We start from the raw sequence: 25,353 nt of genomic DNA on the forward strand, positions 1-25,353 counted from the left end.
CATGTTACAATAGTAATATGCTAACTAAAATCTTAGGGTTGATGAATAAGTAATATATAGTAGGTAATTATGAGACAGCAGAGAAATGCTCATAAAGAATATCCAGCTTGTCTGTTATCAAGAGGTAAGAATCAAAGAAAACCAAAGCAGAATACTTTACACAGTCAAGGTTGATTGATGAATTTCAATTAATTATTAGTTAAATTGTTAACATAAACGTAAATAACTCATTTAAATAGCGAAAAGCATTTTTGCATAGGATGTTTCACTTACATAACGCTTATTTTAACTGGAAGCAATGTAATGTACTGTCGCTTTGGCAAATAACCAGACTGTCGTGACGGTCATATTAATATTTCTCGTGAAGTATTGCATATTTTGCTTCTATGTTAATTTGTTCACCTTCATTTCGATAGGTCGAGCAAAAACTATGGACTTGCTTTAATTTTTCGCCATTAATTTTTAACTTTGAAAGATGCCGAAGTAAAAGCTGGTACAATGCAACGTAATTTGCTAATTTGCTAGTTATTTTTAGAAGACTTTGGTTAATTGCCCCGAATCTTACATAGAAATCGCCTCGTTAAGAAATTCTTAAAAATAAGTTTCTTTTATGAAACAAAAGTATGTTTTTTATAACTCATACTGCTTTTCATAGCAGCTATATTAATTTCGTTTAATATTCTTTAAGAGATTAAATGGCGTTTAATTATGGTATAGGGATGGTTTAATACCTACTTTGTATCTAATAATTTTCCAAAACAGAGGCCTAAACTCGAAGTATCAAATAAAAACGTCTAAGCAAAAATAGTTTTTTGTACATAATAAAGTAGCCTTTAAGCCTAGGAAGAGGAAGGAGAAGGAGAAATCTAAATAAGAATAAAAACAAATATAATCTTTTATGTGTTATTATAATCTTTGATGTTTAATTTTCGGTATTCTTAATTTAAAATTATTGATGTGGCATAATATACGTATATCTTACAGTATACACAGTATAGGTACTCCAATGCGTCGATTTTTATACTGTCTTCGCGCCATTTATGTTCTGAAGCCATTTTTAGCATCTACATTGTGATTTTAAAATATTAAAAGAAATATTTCTTAAGCGCGACCATTTAATATGCGTAAACGAACCATGTAAAATTTGTAATAAATAATATGAAACAAAGGGTTAAACCTAAAATTAATTGCTACAACTGCGCATGGCGGTTCCGAGTTTGTGATGATAAACTGCAGCCATAGCAACTACGTTATAAGTTAAGGCTGTATTTACATTTTTCACCTTCATGTTCAGTTCATGAATATGTACGGAACTGAAGACCGTGTGCTTAATAAACTTTCAGAAAAATATCACAAAATTTTCGAAAATATTTAACTTATTATCAAGCTTATTGAAATCATTTAAAAACAATCAAAAATCTTTAATAATGACCCAAACAAATTTTGGTACGGATAAACTCAGTGGTGGACGTTCGGTTACCGAAGAAAAGCTTCTGGTAAGTACCTTAGTATTTTGCGCTCTTTATTTAAATAATATATTAGATATATAATATACTCCGGTTTACAAATCACCTATACGAGTATTATGGAACAAGGAAAACATAATGAATAAAAAGTTCCTATGCAATAACTTGTATTTGACACAATAAAAGATAAATAAACACATGTAAAAAACATGAAAACAATACAGTGTACGTTCCCGATTACTAAATAAATTCGAATATAAATAGTATGTACATATGTAAATCTTCTCCCTCCTTAACTCTTAAATAGTTATCCGAATACAACACGAATCCTTCTAAAGAAAAGTCTATAAATAAGATTTATAAATTAAAATACGTGATGCAAGCTTAAAAAAAATCTATAATAATAAAGGTTTTTTCTTTCAATTCCTTTTTTATCAATTTTGCATTTTTTAGAAGACTAAGTTGGTTGGTTCATTCTCATTACCTTGAGAGTCGCAAGCTTAATCACTGGGCCATCACCTCTCTTCTATATAAATAATATAATATAATATAATATAATATATATATATATATATATATATATATATATATATATATATATATATATATAGATTAAAACATTCTTCTTTACAGGTTGCAGTGCGAGTCAGACCTCTACGAGCTGACGAAGGTTCACGGATCGTTCATGTTGTTAGTGATAAGGTGACTTTTGAGCCTACTATATACTCTGTATTCAAAATTGCATTGCGTCTATACTTTATAGTATTTGCTCAAAAACAAAAATTAGGGATATCTAACTATCTAGAATAAATATAATAAAACTATCTATAATATAAAGAATCTTAAAAAAACCTTAGCGACCGTTTAGGTCTCGACTCAGATTTCTATAACTGCTTCGCAATCATTTGTTTTTTCTAATAGGCATGGTGTTCAGGCTTCTGTGACTGACACATCCCCTCGACCTTGGGTATACCTATTTCCTCACGATATTTTGTCTTCACCGTACGAGCGAGTTATAAATGCGCTAATAGACAGAAAGTCTATTGGTGAACGGGATTCGAACTTACGATCTCAGATATGAGGGTCGCTGAAGCCAGTAGCCTCGTAACTAAGAATTTTACGTTGAAAATATTACAAGAGTTTAAGCAGAATTAGTTCCGTAGACTCTCCAACGATAGCCATCGCTGACGTGAATGTGGAACGAGGTAGAGGCGATGACGTCAACTTTTATCATAATTTATATGCACTATCATCAATGTCATGCGAATGATAAAGAGATTAATGGGGGTATAGTAAATGGGTATTTTTTATGTAAAAAATTATTGTTTTTCGCGTAAGAAACGTGTCACAAAGTAAAAGTTAAAAAGAACTTAATAAACCTATTTTAAAAGCAGTTTGGAATTCCAGATTTTTCAATTATGGCTCAGAAAACGCCTTCGACCGAGTTAAACTGTCACGATAATACTGTGTTATACAACTTGTATAGTATTAGAACTTCTTAAGCCTTTGTCATACAAATACTTTTAATGTATACGAGTATATTACAAACACATATAATGCCTTTATATATCCATCATCCAGCGGTACTGGACACTGTCATGGACGGCAAACGTAATGAATATATCAAGGCTTTTGCTTTAACTATATTGCTTTTTATATGCTGTTAGATCTCACAATCTTAGAGAAATTAAAAAATGAGACAGCGCGAATTATGACTCCCATAAATTATTGTCAAAATACATTTTGACGTAAGGGAATCAGATGCCATTTGGATTATATAGATTAACTAGCAAACCCGGCGAACTCCGTTTCGCCACCAGATTGCTTCGTTTTATGTAACATGTCGTTTGGTGATTAAAAGATGCAAAAATCTTTTTTTTTTGTAAGATTTTTCTGCTTTTCTGTTGAAATTTTTCCTGAATTTTCTATGTTATAAACCTCACGGAGCCCGAGACTTTTCCAACGAATGCAAAACCGTGAAAATCGGTTCGTGCGTTTTGGAGTTATAGCGTCAGGAAGGAAAACCCGACTTATTTTTATATAGTAGATATTAATATTTACGTAAATATAAAAAAATATACGTACTATTGATATCTCCTTTGATTTTAAGTCGAGTAAAAAGTGTTGTAACTTAAAGTCTGTAATGAGAAAAAAAAGAAAGTAAAGTATATTGAAAAACTAAAATAAATTATTATTTACAATAAAAATAGATGAAAATTATGTTAATTTGAAAACGATGACCCGTCACCTCGTATGTGCTATCTGTACCTTTACTAGACAAATAATTTCTATGAGTTTCCACCGGGAATCGAACGTATCGACTTATTTGCAGATGCTGGTTTTGGAGGAGGAGACAGACAGTCGCCGCGATGTTCTCAGACAGCGTCGCATCAATGATAAACATTATGTCTACGATAAAGTTTTTGGCGAAAGTAGCACGCAGGTAAGTTGAAATTCTATTTTAATGGGACTACTTTATAAACGATTTTTTTGGAATAATGAAGTTAGTTGTCCCTAAGCTATACATTAATTAATTAAATTAACACTGAGTCTTAATGTGTAACGTCGAATTAAGTAGCGGGTTTTCGTAGAATTTTTTTAAGGCGGTTTTGCGACTCTTAATACCGTTACGAACAAAAGCTGTTCTAGGATTCATATTTATTAGCTTGCTGAAAACGTCTTAAGTTGTCCAAAAATTATTTTAAAACAATTCAAGTCTTTTTAATTGAATTTTTATGTACATTATATAAGAATGTAAAACGCAAAGATGAAACCAACGGAACTTTAATATTCTTTAATATATTATTTAATTTATGTGTCTGTCTCTTTACTATCACTTTGTCGTTCATTGACTTTCAAACTTTGATTATTTTAGTTTTTATCAAAATTAAAGATTGATATTAAACTTAAAAATTAAAATTACATTTCATTACAATTTCTTTTCTACCACGTGTGAATTGTACACATTTTTTTTTGAAATAGCGGCATTGCTGTGTAATCTTATACATATATATTTTTAATCTAGAAGTCTAGACATCTACTAAATATTGATTTGATTAACTTATAAATTTTTTATAACTCTCGTCTCTTGTTACTGACGTAACAAAGACCGTTTTACATTCTACATATAAGAACAGTACTGTAAAAAAAATTACATTATCTATTTCAACATTATAAGTCCTTTGTAGCATTCGTCAGCGCCCGTCAGCGTTCATTAGACTGCCACATCAAAGTTGTACTTGTAACAATTAGTTAAATAATGTATTAGTGAATATCTGTTAAAGGTACCATTTGTTTTATTTATTTATATGGAAATTGTGACAAATCTAGGACGAAGTGTACGATGCCGTATGCGCTCCGTTGGTTGGTGATACCCTTAATGGAATAGCTGGTGCCGTATTTGCATATGGCGCTACCGGGGCTGGCAAAACGCATACGATGACGGGTTTGATGTCGCGTGCCTTGAGCCATTTATTCAGCGCGATAGCCAAGAGTGAGAACCCTGATTCATTCGAGGTATGTATTCTCATTTATTTTAAACGTTATGATTTTGTATGGGAACTTTCGATATGACGAAATTTATATACTAGCGTTACGGCTTCACACGGCTGGCTATTTATTACATACACTATGATAACAGTATTACCAATGCGATAATGTAAAAAAAATAACTATAATATGCTACTGTGAACTCACTGTGCGAACATATAAAAATGTCGACAGTGTCGGACACAGCTTACGGTAAGCTAAGACAAATAATGTTGGGTACAAGGAATACGTAGGGATAGATGTCATTCAGTCTGTAAAAACGTGTAAATTTATTCTGTAAGCGCTCCAACATAAGGCAGTATTTAGTTTCATGCGGAGCCCAAACAGACGAGTTACACTCTAACAAACTTCTAATCATTGTACAAGCTTGAGATCGCCTGATGTTAGTAAACATTCTTCCCTTCGAAGCACAAATCCTATTCTTATGAATGCTTTGCAAATTTCCAGTATGCGATCCCGAAAACTCAGCTAGGCATCTACTACTCTGCTATATGATATTGTTTTTTTGTTAATATTATTAACTTCTATAAAAGTGTAGTACATCACTTTGTTCAATTGTCAATAGATTTGACAGCGTATTTTTTTCAGTGTTGTGTTGGATTCTAATGGTTAATTAATTTTTCAATTCGGTTTCGTAGTTTTGGAGCCTATTTAATGCTCTTTGCCTTCAAACCTTACCTCTTTCTACTATGTATTAGTGTAAATTGAAATATTTTTCAATTAGTTTTATTTAGGCTGCTTAATATTAAAAACATGGATCTCTCAATACCCAAAAATGTATAACCAACTCAAAATTATATTAAACAGTACACGCTTGTATAAAATATAATAATTTCACTATTAAATCTTTAGAATTAAGTATTAATGCATTTAAAATTCAATATCATAAGTTTTCTTCATATTTAGCGTTTCATATTATGTTAGGACATTATCTTTTGAATATAAGGATTATTGAAAATTAATAAAAACATATTTAACTCTAATTGTTAAACTTCTTTGTTACCTATTTATCGTGATGAAAGGGCATTTTGTTTACGCATAGATTACTATAGCGTGAACGTGTTACCTTTTAACAAGTATAATCAATAAGTATTACATTTTCATAATGTAACAAGGCATGGACTCCTAATCACACAATTTTTTTCACCTTTATATAAGTTTGATGAATAAATGGATCAACGAATCATAATAATGTCATGAAGTCAGAAGTATGTTAAGTTTACTCTAGCGTCTATGAGTTGAATCAAAGACAATTAAATTACGTTACTCTCTGGTTATATGTTGGCTTGTCAGAATACGAGGCAAAAATAAATGTGGAATATCAGATCGTATTCAAAAAATTGTCTAGAAATTCTATTCACTCCGATGAATGTAGGCTAAAAAATATACGGTAAAGCGATACGTTTTCGCTTTTTACTTTTAAATAAATGATACCCACTTTATGACGAGCTAATTGTTTTTTTCCTACGCCAAACACTGGCACCCTTTTTGGAACCTGAATAACTTCGCATTCCCTTCGCTTTGCCATGCCCATATGTACTCCCCATAAGTGTCCCTAGGGCTTTGAAATAGCCTTGAACACCACGGCCTCCATTGTCAAAAGAGTGCAGGTCGTTTTCAGCCATTTTAGAGCCAACGGAAGAGATGATTGCAAGCGGCCGGATGTCTTAGATCCCTTGGAAAATGGGACGGGCTTTGGTATGGGATGCTACTTGTGTCGACACGTTAGCCCCGTTTCATCTCCCTCTGACAAGCAGAAAAGCTGGCGCGGCTGCAGAGCAGGACAATAATAAACGGCTCAAATATTCTTTCCAAAGAGTCTTTCTTCCAACTTAGATTTTTCCTAATTAAAGAATTAAGTTGGCGCCTGGTAGGTAGTACCGGTAACCTCTGAGCTGGTGATTTCCTCGCTTAGTTAATAAGTATCGCAATACAGCGAGGAAATGCTGCCATTAAAACACTGCCACAGGGATCAAGCTTTTTAAATTTGTTTTAATTTTCTATTTATCAATTTTTAATTATTAAAACTATTTTTTTTTTTGAAAAATATGTTCGTTAGTGGTAAATTTAGTCTATATAGGAAAGATGAGCTGATCACGACTGATCTTTATTTAATTTAGTTAATGTAAGTATTCACATCAAAAGTAGAAAAGATATCTTTAGTTAAATTGCAAAGCATCATTCTATCCTCGGAAGGACATTTACCAACACACATTTACACATTTACCAACTCTGTATCGTTCTAAAATTGCAAGTCGATTTTCTATAGAAAATAAATGTTTGTCGACACTTTCATTATATTTGCGAAGTTTGACCTCGTTCCTTTCGGTGCCACGGATTTGAGAAAACCTTGATCTTATTTCATTATTAATAGATTCTGTACTAATATTATAATTATGTATAACTATACTTTTGCTCTCATAAGGCGTTGAATTATTATAGTTCTTAGTTGAAATTTTTTAGAGAATGATGTGTATCTAGAGATGAGAGCGTGTCCAGGCTTGAGGCCGTGGGTCCGCATCATAGTTGAAAACCAATATATTTCTTTATATATGCGCAAATAACTAGTACGGTAAAATATAGTGAGGAAACCTGCATGTCTTACACCCAAAATTCTACAATTTGGGCAAGGCACAGACAGTTAAAGAAAATAATGTTGATCATGTTTTTAATATGTCTAATAGACTTGCACTTTGCTTTAGTAAACATGCAATCTGAGGATAATAACCATACTGGGTTCTCACTGGAATATTATGTATCTCGGTTTGGAATTCACCACCATAGGGCTTATGTCAAGATAGGTTGCTGATGTCTTCACGAGACAAATTTTACTAAGGGCCTATAGATATTTTATGTTTTCTCATCAAAGATTTCTTCTAATCAATCTCGTTTAGCGTAACACTTCTATTCGTAGGCACTCCCCTCAAAGCCTCAGCTAGTAACGGAATAGTCGGTATCGGTGTCATGTCTAAACGGTGTTTAGTTCCGCAGTCATCTGGAAGGGAAAGCTAAATTAGCCTCTAAAAAGCTCGATGTGCTCAGCAGGGCGCGACCGTACTTCACTCCTGATTTCGCGTGCTCAATAAAGCTCAAATCCAACCACACATGGAGTACTGCCTTTCGATTCTGTAACTCTGTTCTGATAAGGAGGGAGTTTGTAGTTTATTGGTTATCAGAATGCCAAATCATAAAAATGACTGCTTTACGACTGATTTGAGCGCGACCGCCGCTGTGAAAACCGCTGTGTGAGTTCGAAAAGTGAGTTACAGAATCGAAAGGCTGTTTCCCCCTTTGGGTTGGGGCTTCTCAATTCCAGCTTTGACCGCATCTAACGAAGACTGGCTCGAAACTGACGTTTAATTCGGTTAATTCTTTGGCGCTGCGTAGAGATAGGCTCTATCTGCATCTTCTATCGCATATTGCATGGGGTGTTCCGAAGAACTCTTTGGATTGATATCTGCGGCTAAATTTCAAGACTGAATGCGAAATTTCACCCGTTCCACCTTGACGTCTAGCGTTTCACGACAGAGCTTTTTAAGACACTACCTACTAGCCGCGCTCCACCACTTTATGGAATGAACTGCCATTCCAGGTAAATCCAAACCGTTACGACTTAGGGGCACGCACTTGAACACCAGTAGGTTTCTAAAAATATATAAAAAATCAAAATTTATTTATGCAATAACAAGTTACATTGCTTTCGCAAGTATTGGAGCCCCTGAACTAAGTCAGGTTAAAATGGTTAAATGAAATTGTAACTTAACAATCGTAACTAAAATATTAGATAAAGAAAAATAGGAAACTCGGATAAAGATACAGGTTTACAAGGCTGAAACGTTCATCCTTGTATGAAGTAAAATTCCACATCAAAAGCTTTTTTCTTTGTTTGCTCAAAATATTAATCACAGAGAAGTCCTTGACCCACGAATACCGACACAATAAATCTTACGTTTTTATAACATAGCAACAGCTTTCATAACGTACTTTCATAGCTATTTGAATATGCATTCATTTGTTTTAATTAAAATAATTTCACAATACAACCTTTTTTAAGTAGATAAAGCATGCGTTTTGAAGCTTCGAAAACACAGACTTACAATGAGCTACGACAGTTAACATCAGTTAAACAATAAATACAAGCAAAGATTTAGCTATAAGTGAAGCTTTGAATACTTGACAATTGCTTTAAAATCGATTCGGAAAATGTTTGCGATATTCTAATAGATAAATTTTCCTAGAAATGTATGATAGTAATATTCGTTGAACGCGTGGTATGTGCCGGTGATTAAGTTTTGTGGTTTTGGTGGCTAAAGTGGGTGGAGGGTAGACACCCTAAGTACAAGGTCAATACTGCATGATTAACATAAAAATCGAATTGTATAACATATGTATACTTACTACTTATACTTATTACTTATATTGATAAAGATCACTTGAAAAAGATGATCACTTCGCTTGTTTTATAGATAAGTTATTTTACGTGACAATAATAATAAAAATCTATATAAATAAAAATGAGTTGCTAAAGTTGGAAGATTTATTTAGAGAAAGAATTGAAAATCTGAGAAAGAAATGGAAACATTTAGATTTATTTAGTACTTTTTATTCCGGAAAAGCGAACAGTCTCTATGGTGTAGCATAGAAAAATGATTCATATTTTGTTGGTACTAAAAGGTAGGCTAAGTAAAATAATCATATTAAGCGAAACGAAGTTCGCTGGGGAATATAATAGATTATTTTGATCACGGTGACCAAACTTATGCCTCTATTATTGAGAGTAACTTATGGATAAATTAAATAATTCTTTTTCTTTTTTAGTTTTTCTCTTTAACTAGGGTTGCCTGGAAGAGATCGCTTATTAGCGATAAGGCCGCCCGTTGCATCCCTTATCATTTTTATGTATTGTGTTTCTTTTATTTGCAACGAAGTGTAAATAAATAAAAAAAATAAAAATGGAGCTGATGACCAAGATGGTAATTATAGATTTTCTTTAGCATAGATTTTGCTTTACAACCTATGAAATGACAGCAAAAGAGGCAGGTCAGGTGACAAACACATTGTTAAAAAGGAATTTCTATCGGTTTATCGATAGAAGAATAGCCAATAGATATATATATCACTCAACGTAATTTGTTTAAATACGTTTAAGTGCTTAAATAAAAAATGCAGTTAAAAACAAATTTTCTCATGTTTCATCACAGGTATATTTTCCAATATATTCTTTATTACACAATTAATTAATTACCAAATGTTTTATAGTGATATAAATGGAAGCCACTTTAATACCATATTAAGTAGTATGATTATAAACTTGCAAATCACAGTCGAGTCAACAATATAGTTTATCGTACAAAACTTGTCTTGACTGAAATGCTCCAGTTAACAATTTAAATAGAGTGTCGGCACGTTGCCAAAAGATCTGCAAGCGATTATAAGATTTATTCGCCTGTTAAACACAATATGTAGGCCTGGAAAGGCTTTTCAAGATTTCAGTTGGCGTTGAATTATTATTTATTACTAGCTGGCCTGGCGAACATCGTACCGCCTAACAGTCGATTCTTTATTTTTTTTAATACTTATTCTGCTATTCGGGACACCGGTCTAGCTAGTAAGATAAAAAAAAGAAAGTTGATAATACAACAAATACATTATGTCAAAAAATAAAAAAATACCTTCCCGGAACCCCTTCACTAACACTTGAACTTTATGATATGGTATTAAAGTTCAAATTGCCTTTAAATATTATTATGAATATTTTGTATGGGAATATAGAAAAGTGTTGTTTTTAGACTTTTTCACTCAATTTTTTTTTATTTTTTCTCTCCGTAAGAACCATCCTCGTACTTCAAGGAATATTATAAAAAAAGAATCACACAAATCGGTCAAGCCGTTTTCATGTTATGTCGTGACAACGGAAAACCGGTTTCATTTTTATATATATAGATAACTGCACTATCTGTACAAAAGTGACGTCTTAGTAATATAATGTTCTATACATTTGGAAAGCCGCTTTGGCCTACATATCGTGTTGAATTGAATCCTTGTTATATAGGTTAATTATCTATTCATTTCTCGCATCTTGTCAAAGTAGCGAAGATTTCTATAAGCCCTTCATTATCAGGGGGACCCTGCCCGATAGCTTTGTGATAATCCCACCATTATTTATATTTAAAATTATTTTATTCCAAGTCATTAGATTTGAATCGGTAGACATCCTTACTCATCGGCAAAGAAGACAGAGGGTGTAGGCCAAGAGAAAAAGCCGGCGTAAAAAACTCTCGGTACTCTTTTAAAATAGCAAATCATCAAACACTACTTATTTAATATGAAGCAAATATCGCAAATTAATTAGAAGTAACCTGTCTAGCACTAGTCCCAGGCCTTTTTTATCAACTAGATAATCGTTAACTTTATAGTAAGCCTTTTTACACAGCTTTTCTTTTATACATTTCTTAAATTTATATTAAAGCAGATATAATAGAGCCTCTGGGATTTTATTAAAGAAGAGTATCCCTTTTCCCATAAAATTATTACAAACTTTAGATAGTCTAGTACGGGGAAATCGCAGCCTGCGTTTGTTCCGAGTATTAAGGTACGTCTGTAGGGCTTAGGGGTCCGTAGGGTTGTTAGGTTTTTACATCTCAGTTCTCACCTTCTCATATCTAGTGCAGCTTGCTCATACATACACTACATATGTATACTATACAGATTCTCCTGACTTTTAAAACATACAAATGTAACCACACATTAATTCACAGTCTACTGGCTGGCAAGCTGTACAATATCCATATTCTACGCAAAAAGATAGAATACGTTGATTCGTAGCTAACTGGAACATATGGGTAAGATTCAGAAACAACTAAGTACGTATGCTCCTGTATGTCAAAATCCAATACATTTATGACGTACGAGAGTCAGACTAAGGCCTACAACGCACTAGCGGCGTGCCGCTGCGGTAGGCCGCGGTAAATACGGTCTGCCGTAGCGGCATGCCGCACAGTGGAACGAAACGGGCCGGTAGTGGACTTAGCATTTGAAAAAAAATAGTTTATTTTTTTTAATTTTTTATCATTCAGTTGGACTTTTCTACTGATTATAAGAAACTATTACTGAAACGACTTTTCAGATAACTTAGTATTTTCGGAGTTATTTATTTTCAAAGTTAATTTTGTATGGAACAAAACAAAAAACAGTGAAAATCTCGTAAGTCTCAAATTTTCTCATGTAAAGTCAATTACATATTAATAACAGGTATATTTGTCCTATTTTTACGCTTACTCTCGAGTCTCGATTTTCCCCGATTTGGTCGCAATTTCAACATTTGTTTTCGATTCCTAACCACCCTAAGTGGTATCCCCCTTAGGCCTTAAAGCCTAACAAAATACGTAAAAAAAATACAAACTAGCTGTTTTAATTTAATCAGTGTCCAGGATATCAACATTAGCTATTTCAAAATTTTCCTGATCGTCATCATCAAAGGTCTCTGCCCGTTCAATAATCAAACTTTGTGCTTCTTTTGACAAGGTTTTATGTTTTCTGCCAAATTTTTGTCGTTTCGTTGAAATGAGTGGATCAGAGCTGGTCAATAAATTGTTTAAAATATCTTCATTTGTAGCTTTTCTGCTGCATTTTCTAGAATGGTGTTGGTGGTACCTACGAAAGTCTTTTCTAGCTTCAGCCGCCTTATTAAGTTCTCGCTAACACCTGTTATCTCAGCAGTAATGTTAGGATTTGCAAAAAATCTTCTAGTGGTATTTCCATCATTGGTGGAGCCATGACCTTGTTTGACAACATCAATCAGAAGGTCTATTCTATTTTTAAAAGCATCCTGTATGTTTTTTTACGTAGGTTTTGTTTCTTTGACAGATATACACCTTTTAACTTTTTGCACATCTTGTCGATTATTTAATAAATGTTCTAGTATTTCTGCAATATCCTCATTCCCGTCTGCTTTTAATTGCGCAAAATATGCATATGTAATCTCATCCGAAGACAAATGAAAGCTTTCGGCTCGTCTTTTTTTCTGTTTTGGAGCTAGTTCACAAAAAGGTTTTCTAGGACTTTGTTCAGTAGATACACCGATAGAAACTTTTGCTTGGGACACAAACTGAGTTGATGTACTTGGTTCTGCACGATCATCATTATTGCTTATTAAACCATTCATAAAGTCTGGCCATATGACGTTTGTTTGTAGCCATTCGCTATTTTTAGTTCTGAAAATATCGCCTTTACAATGAGCATTTTGCCATCTTCTATTTAAATTAAAACAAAATTTTGCACAAAACGATTTTAAAGACTTTTCGTGTTCATCACTTAAATTGACTAAGAGTTTGGACTTTATCTCACTATATAATATATCATTATTTTTAATACTACCACTGACTTTTAAAATAACGAAGAGATCAAGGTTTGTCACTAAATCTTGAAACATTTTTACAAACGTTATGATAACAAATAATAATAAATAATAATATGTATGGGGTGGTCCGTCTATTATGGTGGGTAATAGAACACTAAAGTGTAAAACACTAAAGAACAATTTGTGCAGTATCGACGCACCAATCAGGTAACGACACGTCATTTGTTGTTGCGCTCTTATCACTTGATTCTCAGAAAAAAAAGTATCAAAACAAATGACGTCATAGGGTGGTGATGACAAACAAATGACGTCATAGGGTGGTCCGTGATGAAAAATGTCAAATATTGATTACACATTTGTAGAGATCTTTTACAAGTATACATACTTGCTTTAGTCAATTTATTATACATAATATGTAAGTTTCTTTTATTATGGATTGCTAAATTAAAAAGTCATGACTTCATACAAATTTGAAATTGCTATATATATCTCTGAAACTACTAGTTAATTAAAAAAAACTCAAAGAATAAAAACGTTTTAAATATATGTCTAGATACCAAAACTATATTTATCTCTTAAGACCAAACTTTGAAATCCCAGCCCACTGTGTGCCGTATTCCGGCTAACCGTCCCTATTGCGGTCTGCCGCAATCATCACTCGTCAGTGCTTCTTGAAATATTACAAATTCAAATTTAATGACGTGGAATAAGTGATACATGTATCTTATGTTCCATAATAAACATATTTTATTTTTTACTCTTATAAATTAGGTTTACAATATTTTGTTTACATTTGTTAAATAATTATATGTGATGACGTAGGTAGGACGGCTAACCGCGCCGAGTGCGTGGAGGGGACGCTGCGCGCCGCATCATTCAACCGGTGCGGCTCGCCGCAGCTCCAGATCAACCGGAGCGGTTGACGGTTGTCCGCAAATTAGTGCGTTGTTATCGTGCGGTTTCATGTAATAATCGATGTGCGGCCCACCGCAGCGGCACGCCGCATCGCGGCCAGCCGCTACTGCGTTGTAGGCCTAAGTCGCGTTTCTGAATCTTACCATATGTTTATGAGACTCAAAACGTACCGTATGTATTTATACATAAAAAAAACTGCAAGTTTGGTAACAATATTAACGGAGTTAACACATTGATAGCCTTCACAAATCTGCTGACGTCACGAAGGCTGAATTGGAAAGGGTATATTCGTTAAATATTCAGGGCCATTTTGTGAGCAATAGTAATCCTATTAACATTTGCCTGGTACACGAAGTGCCTATTCTTGTATTAATCAAGAAAACAATAGTAGTAAAGTTGAGTTATGCAACCAATTTTGGTATAGCATTTGTTATTAACTAAGCACCAAGTAGTTCAATTTGTCACGGGCTTATTTATCAAATGTTAATACATTTACGAGGAGATTATTTGAAGTCATACAATAATTGTTTTAGTTTTGAATTTATTTAGGCTCATCCGACACAATTAAGGAGATACCATACTGCGTGACAATCTTTCTAATGCCTTCATTAGATTTCATACCCTACTACCATCATCTATTCTGACCCGCCGTTGTCTTGAACAGCTCTTAATAAATATTAGCCTTTTATAATTTTAAATATTAAATTTATAAAACGACCTCCAAAGGAGTGAAGACCTACTTCACTTGTCTCTAATCTTCGCTAGTATCCAATTTTCCCGCTATCTCTTCTTTTATCTTATCATCCCAGGTTTTGGTGGGCTTCCGTTCCTTCTGCCCACTGGGCCAAGTAACGTTATTTTTTACCCATCAGTGTTCTAAGGTTACAAAACCTATCATTTCAGAGTCTAGCGCCTATACCTAGTCCTAATTTAAGGTGGTGTTTTCCATATCTCCGCGTTGAAGAACTCGACGCTAATGCGGTATAAAGATTAGAACTATAGACCTTAAATAAATACATAAAATAGAAAATAAAAAAGCCTATTTAATAATTAACTATAACAATTAACCACGAACATATTTCTTTTTTATTTATTTTATTATACACCAAGAAATTAATCCTAGTCAATCCTTAGTAGTAAGCACCTCTTCACAAGTAAAGGTCCAGATCACTCCATTTATTTAGTAATCCTTCACCAAGATTATAAATAACATTCAATGAACTAAAGTATTGAAATAATATATACTTATTAATAGAAAAAAAACGCCAAAATTTCTTCTTCGGCGTAATTTTGAGACCCTACTCTCAGGACTTTTTGTAGAATCCCAACAATCAATCAACTATTACTGTTGTTCCGTGTTTATATAGAAAGCAAACAGTCACCGAACACATAACGCCTTTATGATATATTGATTATTATTTATGCTTTCATCAAACAACGTTAAGCCTCATGGAACTCAATAAAAAATGTCAATTGTATTTGCTTTTCGCGACTAATGGTCTGTTTAACTCGAAACTGATGCGTTTAGTTGTTTGTTGCTTATTATATTTTCATACTTTGTTAAATCGTATTTCAAAAGATCTCAACTTAAATGTTACTTACGCTAGATTATAGTTATCTTTGCCAAGTACTATTATTTTTGATATTTTCACTTTTATTTGATACATTTAAAGGTAAGTCAGTCAAACGTATTCCGGTTGTAATTATATTATGAGTTAGTTAATGACTCATAGTATTCTTAATGCTAATTGAAGGTAGGCGAATTTGTGAGCTTAAGTTGTAGTACCATAAAATAATATGGGGAGATATATTATTACATATTTTTAATAAAATAGGCTACCATTAGAGATTACTCCAATTCGGCAACTATTTACATTTATATCACATACAAAACAATACATTTCAATCATTTTTATTTTATTTTATATCTTATTTCCCTTGTCATATATTTTAGAACTAAAACTGTAGAAAATTTTATTAGGGGATGTGGTGTGCTTTCATAAATAAATACTTAATATGATAATTAACACAAAGAAACTTTAACAACAGTTTTCCGCAGGTAAAAATGTCCTATATTGAAATTTACAATGAGAACATTCGGGACTTGCTGAACCCCAGTGTGGGTCCTTTGGAGTTGCGGGATGAAGGTGGTAGTGGAGCACCCGTGGTAGCCGGACTCAGTGAGGTATAAAGCCGGGTACAACTAAAATAATAGTACGTAGTTATTGCTAAGAAACCGTTTCAGAAGTAAGTATAAACTATAGACTCGACAAACAATTTGTATTTTGAATTTAGAAGCTGAGCGAATTAGTTTTTTATTTTACAGAATATATATATAAAAATCATAATCTATTACATTTAAAGCACTATGGTTTTCAGTTTTTAGTTTAAAAATAGAACATTGTAAATCCGAAGCAGAGCCTGCTATAACTTACCTTGTTGTCTCTTACCATGCATAATCTGTTTACATCATAAAAACTCTTCACTGACGTGACTCGCTGTAGCAATATAGAAATGTATCAGCGACGTTGCCTTAAAAAACAGTGGCGCTCCAACCTTTTAGGTCTGGGCTTCAGAATTTTGTATCTGTTTCGTGATCATTTGTTTCTTTCTAATAGGCAAATAGGTGATCCGCCTTCTGTGCCTAACACACGCCGACGTTATTGATCTAAGGCACGCCGGTTTTCTCACGATTTTCCTTCACCGTACCAGTGCCAAATGCGCACAGAGAAAGTCCATTGGTGGCACAGCCCTGGTTCGAACCTACGACCTCAGGGATGACAGTGGCTTGAACTACTACGCCAATACTTCTATTATGATCTTAAGTAATCTATCTGCGGTAATAACGCCAGACAGCTGGTACAAGGTTTAGTTTTTGATAGATTCGAGCTACGGATGCTGCCCATGTGGCTGAGCTTTTGGCCAGAGGAGATCGATCACGGACCGCTGAACCGACCCAAGCGAATCAACATTCGTCTAGGGGTCATGCTCTTCTCAGGTTTTTAATATGCTATTAATATAACGGTCACATAACTATAATTTCCCATTTGATGTAAAGGCTCTTAGGGTAACGTGACCATTTCTTTTCTCAAAACGGGACATTGGTTAAATTTAGGTCAAATAATAAGTAGTCAATGAAAACATTTTTTTTAAATTTATTTAGAAAAAGTTAGTTGGCATAAAAGTTACGAATCACAAAATATAGGTACCCAAAATGTTTTGTTATATTTATCAGAAGAACAAATTTGTTTTAATATAGCTGGTGACTGTTTCAAATAAGGATAAAACTCTTGGCACGTTTTTTATTATATTCTGCTGCTTAAATTTTCGCGCGCTTTCTGAAAATATGTCAATTTTGCGTCCCACAGTTCATTTCGGCGTCACCGGGACTCATAATTGGAAAAAGGGACAGTCCCGTTCAAAACGGGTCGTCTGGTCACGTTATCTTTGGGGTACACAGACGCTTTAAAGATTTTGTAAAAGCCTTTAAGTTAATTAATTTCCAAAAACTATTTTTTATTATTTACGAAAGACTCCCTTCGATCACAATTTAATGCTTAAAGAGCTATTACAAAATTAATTATACACTTTATTAGGGACTTTGACACGTATATTTTTGAAGTGAAACTTCTTTAGGTGCATGAAGGTAAATTTTTTACGGATGAAACGCAATAATAATAATATTAACGTCACGAAGATGTGCACCGTTTTTGTCGAAGAAATAATTTTTTATAAAATTTAACTAAATTAAATCTAAAATTTTCGACACTTTTAATATTTTAATGACAAATAAATTCATTAAATTCCTAACATATCTTCCTTTTTCCCTCCCTCTAAGTCTCGGAAATGTAAAGTTTTAGATTTGTATAAATATGATCAAGACTTAAAAATTAGTTTGCCAAAGAAGTTTCGCTTCTGACATGTGTACTTTGTTCGCACGCACTTTTTTTATTAGTAGTATATTGTGTTACAAAACATTTTAGTAGGCGTTATATTACCAGAGTTAGTATTAAGTCTTTGTATCGTATCTTGTTTGGTTTGGTTCTACAAGAATATATTTTGGTTTTAATAGTGTGTCCATAAACAAATCGGTGTCAGCCGGTTTGCAACGTGGCCGCCTTTTTCTCATTGACCTCGCTGGTTCTGAGCGAGCCGGTTCCAAGGCCCGAAGACTGGAAGGAGCTCATATCAACCGTTCTCTTCTTGCCCTGGGAAATTGCATCATGGCGCTTTCTGGTGGTGCAAGGTACGTCACATACCTCGTAATATAATATTGCTATTAATTGTATTTACATTAATATACGCTTGTTACCGTTAAAACCATTGAAATTTTACTATTAGAATGAATATGAGTATTAATGCGTAATCCCCGGATTACTGTACTATATGGATTGTATACTGTATGCATTATTTTCGTCGAAAACACATTTTTTCCAAGTTAAATTTGATATGACCAACGTTTTTTTTTTGTCGATAGACGGCTTAACATGTAAAAAAATTACAGATATGTTAACTATCGGGATTCGAAGCTAACACGTCTTTTACGGGAGGTATTGGGCGGGCGGTGTCGTACGGCGATGATAGCCCACATTTCTCCCGCAGCAGAGCATCGTGATACAACGCGTTCGACATTGCATTACGCGCAACGTGCGTCTACTATCACCAATAAGGTGCGTCCGCGTTAGATAGATAGATAAATTGTACACATAAAAATATTACCAGGCCATAAAAAAAAAAAAAACACAAAAACAATGTGCTCAAAAACTATATTACAAATTAAAAAGTTGTTGATGAAGGTAGAAGTTTGTCAATGTAAGCTAGTATCTAGAATTGTTAAATGTTCTACATTATAAAACACTAAACAAAATAATGTAGAATTTAACAAAAATTACCGTTAACGGCTAAGATTTTAATCGGTACATTTCTTTTTACTGTTTCTTTAATAGGCTGAACTCTCAAGAGTTATGTCTATTAAAAAATTATAAGTCGAAATGACCTCCCCATGCCCCATTACGATCACACACAAAAACAAAAGACTTAATAATTCAGTGTACAAGTCATTAGCACATAATGACCGCTTCGAAGCACTATCCTTGAATTATTAAAGGGTATAAAAGTTTATTTTCTAGTTGTTATTCAAACACCTTATATTGAGGAACTCATTTGTAATTGCATATGAAATTTCATATTCTTGTACAGTTTTCACTTGGTTTATTGATGTTTCTACGCTAAACGCTATTCGGCAATATTTGGAAGCCCTTTTCAAATAATTTATAAGTGACCAAAGACAAATTGTTATCGTCCTTAAATTACACAAAGACCTCAAAAACAGTCTTCAAAAAAAATAAACTCCAGGATTAGGATTAGATAGACGAAGACATAATTTACTAGCATGCTACGTTATCGTCGATTTTAATAATCTGTGACCGTTTTGTGGCACGTGACTGACGTATTAAATTTTTATAAATTAATTACAAGTTCATTCTATCGCACTTTTAAAGCCATGTTTTATACATACTACCCTCAATAACACATTGTTTTTATACTGTTAAACAAGGAAGATGTTCAACGTTCCGGCTATATATAAATAAATAAAAAAGGAACAAGCTAGGATTTATTATAGTAGATGCTTTCATACCTATAATGTTAGTGCACGCAATGCTTTTCTTTTTATTTCACTGATATCTTTAAAACGTACGTACCTACTAGGTATTAGGTGATCAACCAAGACCTAGAAAAAGTAATTTAAGGAGCGGTTAGGTGTTAAAGTTCATTTGTTATAATGAAAAGAAAAAAACATTTCAGGTTGAACGTGAATTAGTTCAAACTCCAATGCACTTGTCGCAGTATCGCAGCGTGATTAATGAACTTCGCGAAGAAATCGCGAGGCTCAAAGTCAAAATGAAGGATGACCGTTCAAGGTAAACAATAGATTATAGCCGACACGATTCCTTGAATGAATTTCAGCTTTTGTTTTTTTTTAATTTAGAATTCGAATTAAGAATGGCTCGATTGTGTTGCCATTAAAAAGATGTTTGTTGCTACTACGTTTTTTATTTTTATTTAATTTAATATAGATCTAATAAAACAATATTACCATAGACAATTACTTTGACTGTCTTTGGTAGTACATTTCTCTTACCCAACAATGTTCCGCAGTAAAACAATAGATGACAACCAACTAATAGAAGAAACCAAAGACAAAGAAGAGAACACAGAAAATCTAAAATCATTACGAGATGCAATCGTTTCAACTTTCAAACAACAGATGCGTTTGCGTAGACGGCTTATGGAGCTCGATAGTCATCTTTTGGGTTTAGCATTGGATGCAGAAAGACAGCACGCGTCTATATCACATTGGGAGGCTCGCTTTAATAGGCTGTATAAACCTATTAGTTTAACGGGTTCGCGGCTAAGCACACAGCAAAGTTATAGGTAAATTCCTTATTAATTAGTATTACGAATATATTACAAACTGTTGTTTCTCAGGCAATGGAACCCAGGACCGGGTATAGTATCTATTATGGTAAAGTTAATGTGGCGTTATTCCCTGACTTTAGGCCCGTATTCTAGTTACACTTAAATCTAGTTTCAAGAGCTATTAAACCGATTTTTCTATATGAAGTTTGACGTGTTAGACAGCGCTCAAGACAAGAATGTTAATCGAGATAAGAATTACAATAGGACCTAAGACCGTCGGATATTTCACTTGATTGATAAATGAATTTTATTTTTAATAAAAAAATATATTCAAACAAACTTTTGATATACTACTACTTATTATTATTTAAAGAAAGATTGACGTTTTCTCAAGATACCATGAAAAGGATAAACTCTCTTTTATGTTGTTTCGATAAATTTATAAATAGCTGAATTTAAAAATGTCTGTTTATGAATTCGTGATAAGATCCTTCATTTATTTTTATGAATATTATTAATTATCAATTTTTAATATACTTATTGCGCTGGCGCAGCTACCCAAAGGAACTTAGCGTCCACTAGAGAACACTACCTTCTTTTTTATACATTTAGTTTATTATTTATATTCTGAAGTGTAAATTAATTCATGAGAGGTGTGACGGGGACGTCAAGCGGGAACAGCGAGCGGGCGGAAGCGGAAGTAGCGGTGGAACAAGCGTGGGCGGAACTAGCGGCCGTTGAAAGAGAGCAAGAAGCCGCAAGGTCCGAAAGGGATCGAGTTGAGAGGCTTTTAGAACAAGTCAGGCTTCGCGGGGCCCAGTTGGAAAAGGTACTACTACCGTGTCCGTTTCTCAGTAAGAAAATATTATTTTATAAAATAACTAGCTGCCCCCGCTAACTTCGTATCTCCTTAATGCCTAGCCTACCTTTTTAGTACATACCAACATGGAACATTTTGCTATGCTACCCCAGAGACTGTTCGGTTTTCCAGAATGAAAAACTTTTTAGTTTTTTCTGTGATTTTTCTCTATATATATTTTTTCTCAGTGTTCAAGTTATAAGTTCTTAAGCAACAAATCAAAATAAGGGTTGATCGTAGAGGGTAGATGAAAATTAAGGGTTGTATGTATTTTTGTATGCTGTATCATAAAAAAGGTTGTCTAAATAATGAAAATAAATTTTTTGGGGTGGACATCACTTAGGGGATTATAGATAGTAGCGGATTCTCAGACTTACTAAATATGCATAAAAAATTTAACAAGAATTGGTCGAGCTGTTTCGGAGGAGTATGGGAACGAACATTGTGACACGAGAATGTTATATTATTAGGAGATATAACATTTTTTATTTATACCTCACCTTTTATTTATACCTTATTTTAAGTTTTATAAATTGTATTCTATTTTTAACACATACCTCCTAAAACTATTTAAAAAAATCTTACAAAATTGAGAATGATTCAAACAGAACCAAAACCTTTTACATTGCTTAAATTAAAAAAAAAACTTTGTACTAATACATATATTGAATTTATATGAAGAAAAAATACTATTGTTTCAAACATATTTGAAAATTGGTATTTAAATGATAATGTAGCATTCCAATAGTAAAAGTTTCAAATCGCTCCAATTTCTGAAATATTGTTACAACGTAATAAATAATCTATTTATAGGTACGTTCAGTATTTTTACGATTTGGATCTAGTCTTTTTTTTATTTTTATAATAATACTCTCTACGCCACTGCCATTGTGTCCAGGGACTTTTTCTTTCTCTTACATTTTTACTACTTTATTCATAAATTAAAATCATACTCATTCATGTTACGCGTCTCACGGCCCTGGCTAGATCGGTTATACTTGTATTTACAATATTCATGAGCGAGCCGGATCTATAGTCTATAGATTTATATTTTAGATTTAGTATTTCATAGGAACTTCCAGCCCACATAACAAGTGGCCCAGAGCGCGAAGTGCTTTCCCTAGTATGCAGAGTTCATGAGTTAGAAGCAGATAAACTAGCGTTACAAGGCGAAAGAGCAGCGCGTGCGCATGAATTACGGAGACGCGACATGGCTTTACAAAGGAGAGACGCCCAAAGACGACTCACTGATGAGATTATTACCAGGCAACGAAGGATACTCGAAGGTTATTCATTATTAGAAAACAGTTTAAATTACTAAAAATCTTGTTTCTCGCCTAAATTTGCATAAAATATTACATAAGCGATTTTTCTATTATCTCACAACATACATAACACCCATAATATCTTCTACGTAGAATTTTATTTATTTATTACGTTACCTTAAAGTTTAAACATTCATTTAAAAACAGGTTACATAAATTATTAGACAACGTTTTATCGTTAACAAACTACGCTACTAAACTAAACACAAAGAAAGTAAAAGCTAATCTTAGTGTTAATTAATCATTATTTATATATATTTATACACACACATATATAAGTAGCTAATTACGAGGCAGAAGAGAAATTAATTAAATTTAATTATTAAATTAAATTAAGCCTTAGTAATCATTTGAAGCAAAAATAGCAAAAACAACTGTATTAAAAAAATTGATGGAATTAATATTAATTAATTATCAATGAAATTACTAGTAAATCTTTGTAGCAATATTAAAATAGTAGCAAACAATATGCTCTTCACAAAATCCTTGTAAAAATTATTAAGACTTCATTTCGTCAACTACTTTTTTTATATTTTTTTTTTTATATAATAGGGGCCAAACGAGCCTGCGGGACGACCAAAAAGGGCAGTCTTCGCAGCCCATAGACACCCATTTTTAGTGGGTGCGTTGCCGGCCTTTTAGGTTAAAGTACAAAATGATTATTTGTTATTGTTGACTTAATATAGAGGCAGGCGTTGCAGTTCAGTCTGACTTGGGTCAACTCTACGAATTATATCAACAAGAAATTCATGCATCGACGTACACGGAGACCAGTGATCTGTACACTCCATATCGTCTACCACCTATTTCCTCAAGGTATTTAATTATTAATTGTTCCGTATGTTTTAATATCTATAAAGACAATTAAAAAATCACTTTCGATAAAAATAGGTAATAATTAATTCATAGACCTAGTGTTTTGTCACGTTTATTTATTAGCAAAGGGATAAAGACAGAATATTGCGTATTTGTGCGTATTCTGGTTTAATATACTCGTAATAAATCTATATAAAATTAGGAGTGTAATAATCAAGATTTCGAGCAGTGTTGGCCTAGTGGCTCCAGCGTGTGACTCTCATCCCTGAGGTCGTAGGTTCGATCCCGGTTGTGCACCAATGGACTTTCTATGTGCGCATTTAACATTCGCTCGAACGGTGAAGGAAAACTTCGTTAGGAAACCCGCTTGTCTTAGACCCAAAAAGTCGACGGCGTGTGTCAGGAACTGAAGACTGACCACCTACTTGCCTATTAGATTAAATGTTCATGAAACAGACACAGAAATCTTAGCCCAGACCTTAAAAGGTTGTAACGCCATTGATTCATTTAATAATCAAGATTTATGATAAAATTCCTTAAACCATTCTAGTATGTCAGAGTTGACCTGGTCCGAAAGTTCAAGTGGGTCCGGTCGTGGGTCAAGTTCTGGCTCTGGAGGAACTTTGGGATTGGGATTAGATCGTTTGCCCAGACTGGCCCCAACACCACGCCCGCGCACTAGATACAGGTCAGTTTATATCGAAATACCGAAAATTAGAACTGATTCCTGGTGTCAGGTAAGATATTAATGAGAATATTTCAATTTCAATTAAACCCCTTTTAATTAATCAAGATTCTGACACTCCCCTGCTACTTGGCCACTCGGTCACAAATCTGCCAGATTGCGTGGCTGATAGGCTACGATGTAGGGACCCCTTTAAAAAAAAATAAAAAAATTAATCAATAAAAATTTGACATGAATTTCCATAGCAGATCGGCCTGAATTGAAAAAAAAATTCGTTTCCTTGGCTGGTTCCATGAGGATAGTGAAATATGTACTGACCATTTCAGTCACTTATATTATAAATAATAATTTATTTGCAGTCACGCAAGCGCCACAACACTTAAACGATACTCAAGTGATGACAGTATAGTGATGGCGCCTCCGCGGAACAACGATAATAGCAACCCTTGAGTATAACTTGTATCTCTTGCCAATTGATCAAGACAAAAATTAAAGGATATAAAATAATTGAAATAAATCCTTTAGTTAGTATTTTTTATCTTGAAAACTCAAAGGAGTTCGACGTCTGTTGTCATTTGTTATCTTTCTAGTCTATGTCCACGCATATATATTTGGATATATATTAAAGTGTCAATTGTCACCTATAAAAATGTTGCTTGTAATTGTAAAACTAGATCAGTTTATATACGAAATCATTATTAATTTAACCTGTTGTGAAACAAATTGGTTTTATATAGACAGTGTGATAGAATATGTCCGTTGATTGTTTTTAAATGTTATAAAGTGTTAAACGCTATAGGAATTTTAATAAAAAAATATATTGATTTAGACACATTTCGTTACTTAAATTAATACCTGTGTTAATTTTTATTCTAAGGTTTTCTTTAATAAAAAACAAGAATCAGTATTGTTTTCATTTCGATTTATTATCTAACGGTTTTATTCATAAACGTTATAAA

The 25,353-nt window shown here is 33.4% G+C and overlaps 1 protein-coding gene across 2 annotated transcripts; it reads left to right on the forward strand.

Annotated features, from left to right (window-relative positions):
* Window positions 1-1,149: 1,149 nt before the first annotated feature.
* Window positions 1,150-25,238, forward strand: LOC125057536 (kinesin-like protein KIF19). Of its 2 annotated transcripts, none has more exons than XM_047661289.1 (15): window positions 1,150-1,496; window positions 2,100-2,168; window positions 3,799-3,909; window positions 4,797-4,982; window positions 16,349-16,474; window positions 17,172-17,287; window positions 18,362-18,535; window positions 18,794-18,959; window positions 20,095-20,210; window positions 20,449-20,724; window positions 21,382-21,538; window positions 22,641-22,854; window positions 23,580-23,709; window positions 24,260-24,397; window positions 24,754-25,238. In XM_047661289.1, exons 1-15 carry the CDS (start codon window positions 1,428-1,430, stop codon window positions 24,842-24,844), a joined length of 2,139 nt encoding a protein of 712 aa, XP_047517245.1. In that variant the 5' UTR covers window positions 1,150-1,427; the 3' UTR covers window positions 24,845-25,238. The 2 variants fall into 2 exon arrangements, with proteins under 2 accessions (XP_047517245.1, XP_047517244.1); XM_047661288.1 differs by having other exon boundaries at window positions 1,153-1,496; window positions 21,361-21,538.
* The last annotated feature ends 115 nt before the right edge of the window (window positions 25,239-25,353 follow it).

Source organism: Pieris napi, chromosome 16 (genome assembly GCF_905475465.1).
Source record: "Pieris napi chromosome 16, ilPieNapi1.2, whole genome shotgun sequence".
NCBI classification, from domain to species: domain Eukaryota; kingdom Metazoa; phylum Arthropoda; class Insecta; order Lepidoptera; family Pieridae; genus Pieris; species Pieris napi.

Excerpts from the sequence above, each read along its gene's own strand:
- LOC125057536 (XM_047661288.1), top strand. The coding sequence starts at position 1,428 with ATGACCCAAACAAATTTTGGTACGGATAAACTCAGTGGTGGACGTTCG. Across the intron at positions 18,960-20,094 it reads CGTCTACTATCACCAATAAG|GTTGAACGTGAATTAGTTCA; the intron begins GTGCGTCCGCGT and ends AAAACATTTCAG. Across the intron at positions 23,710-24,259 it reads CTACCACCTATTTCCTCAAG|TATGTCAGAGTTGACCTGGT; the intron begins GTATTTAATTAT and ends AAACCATTCTAG.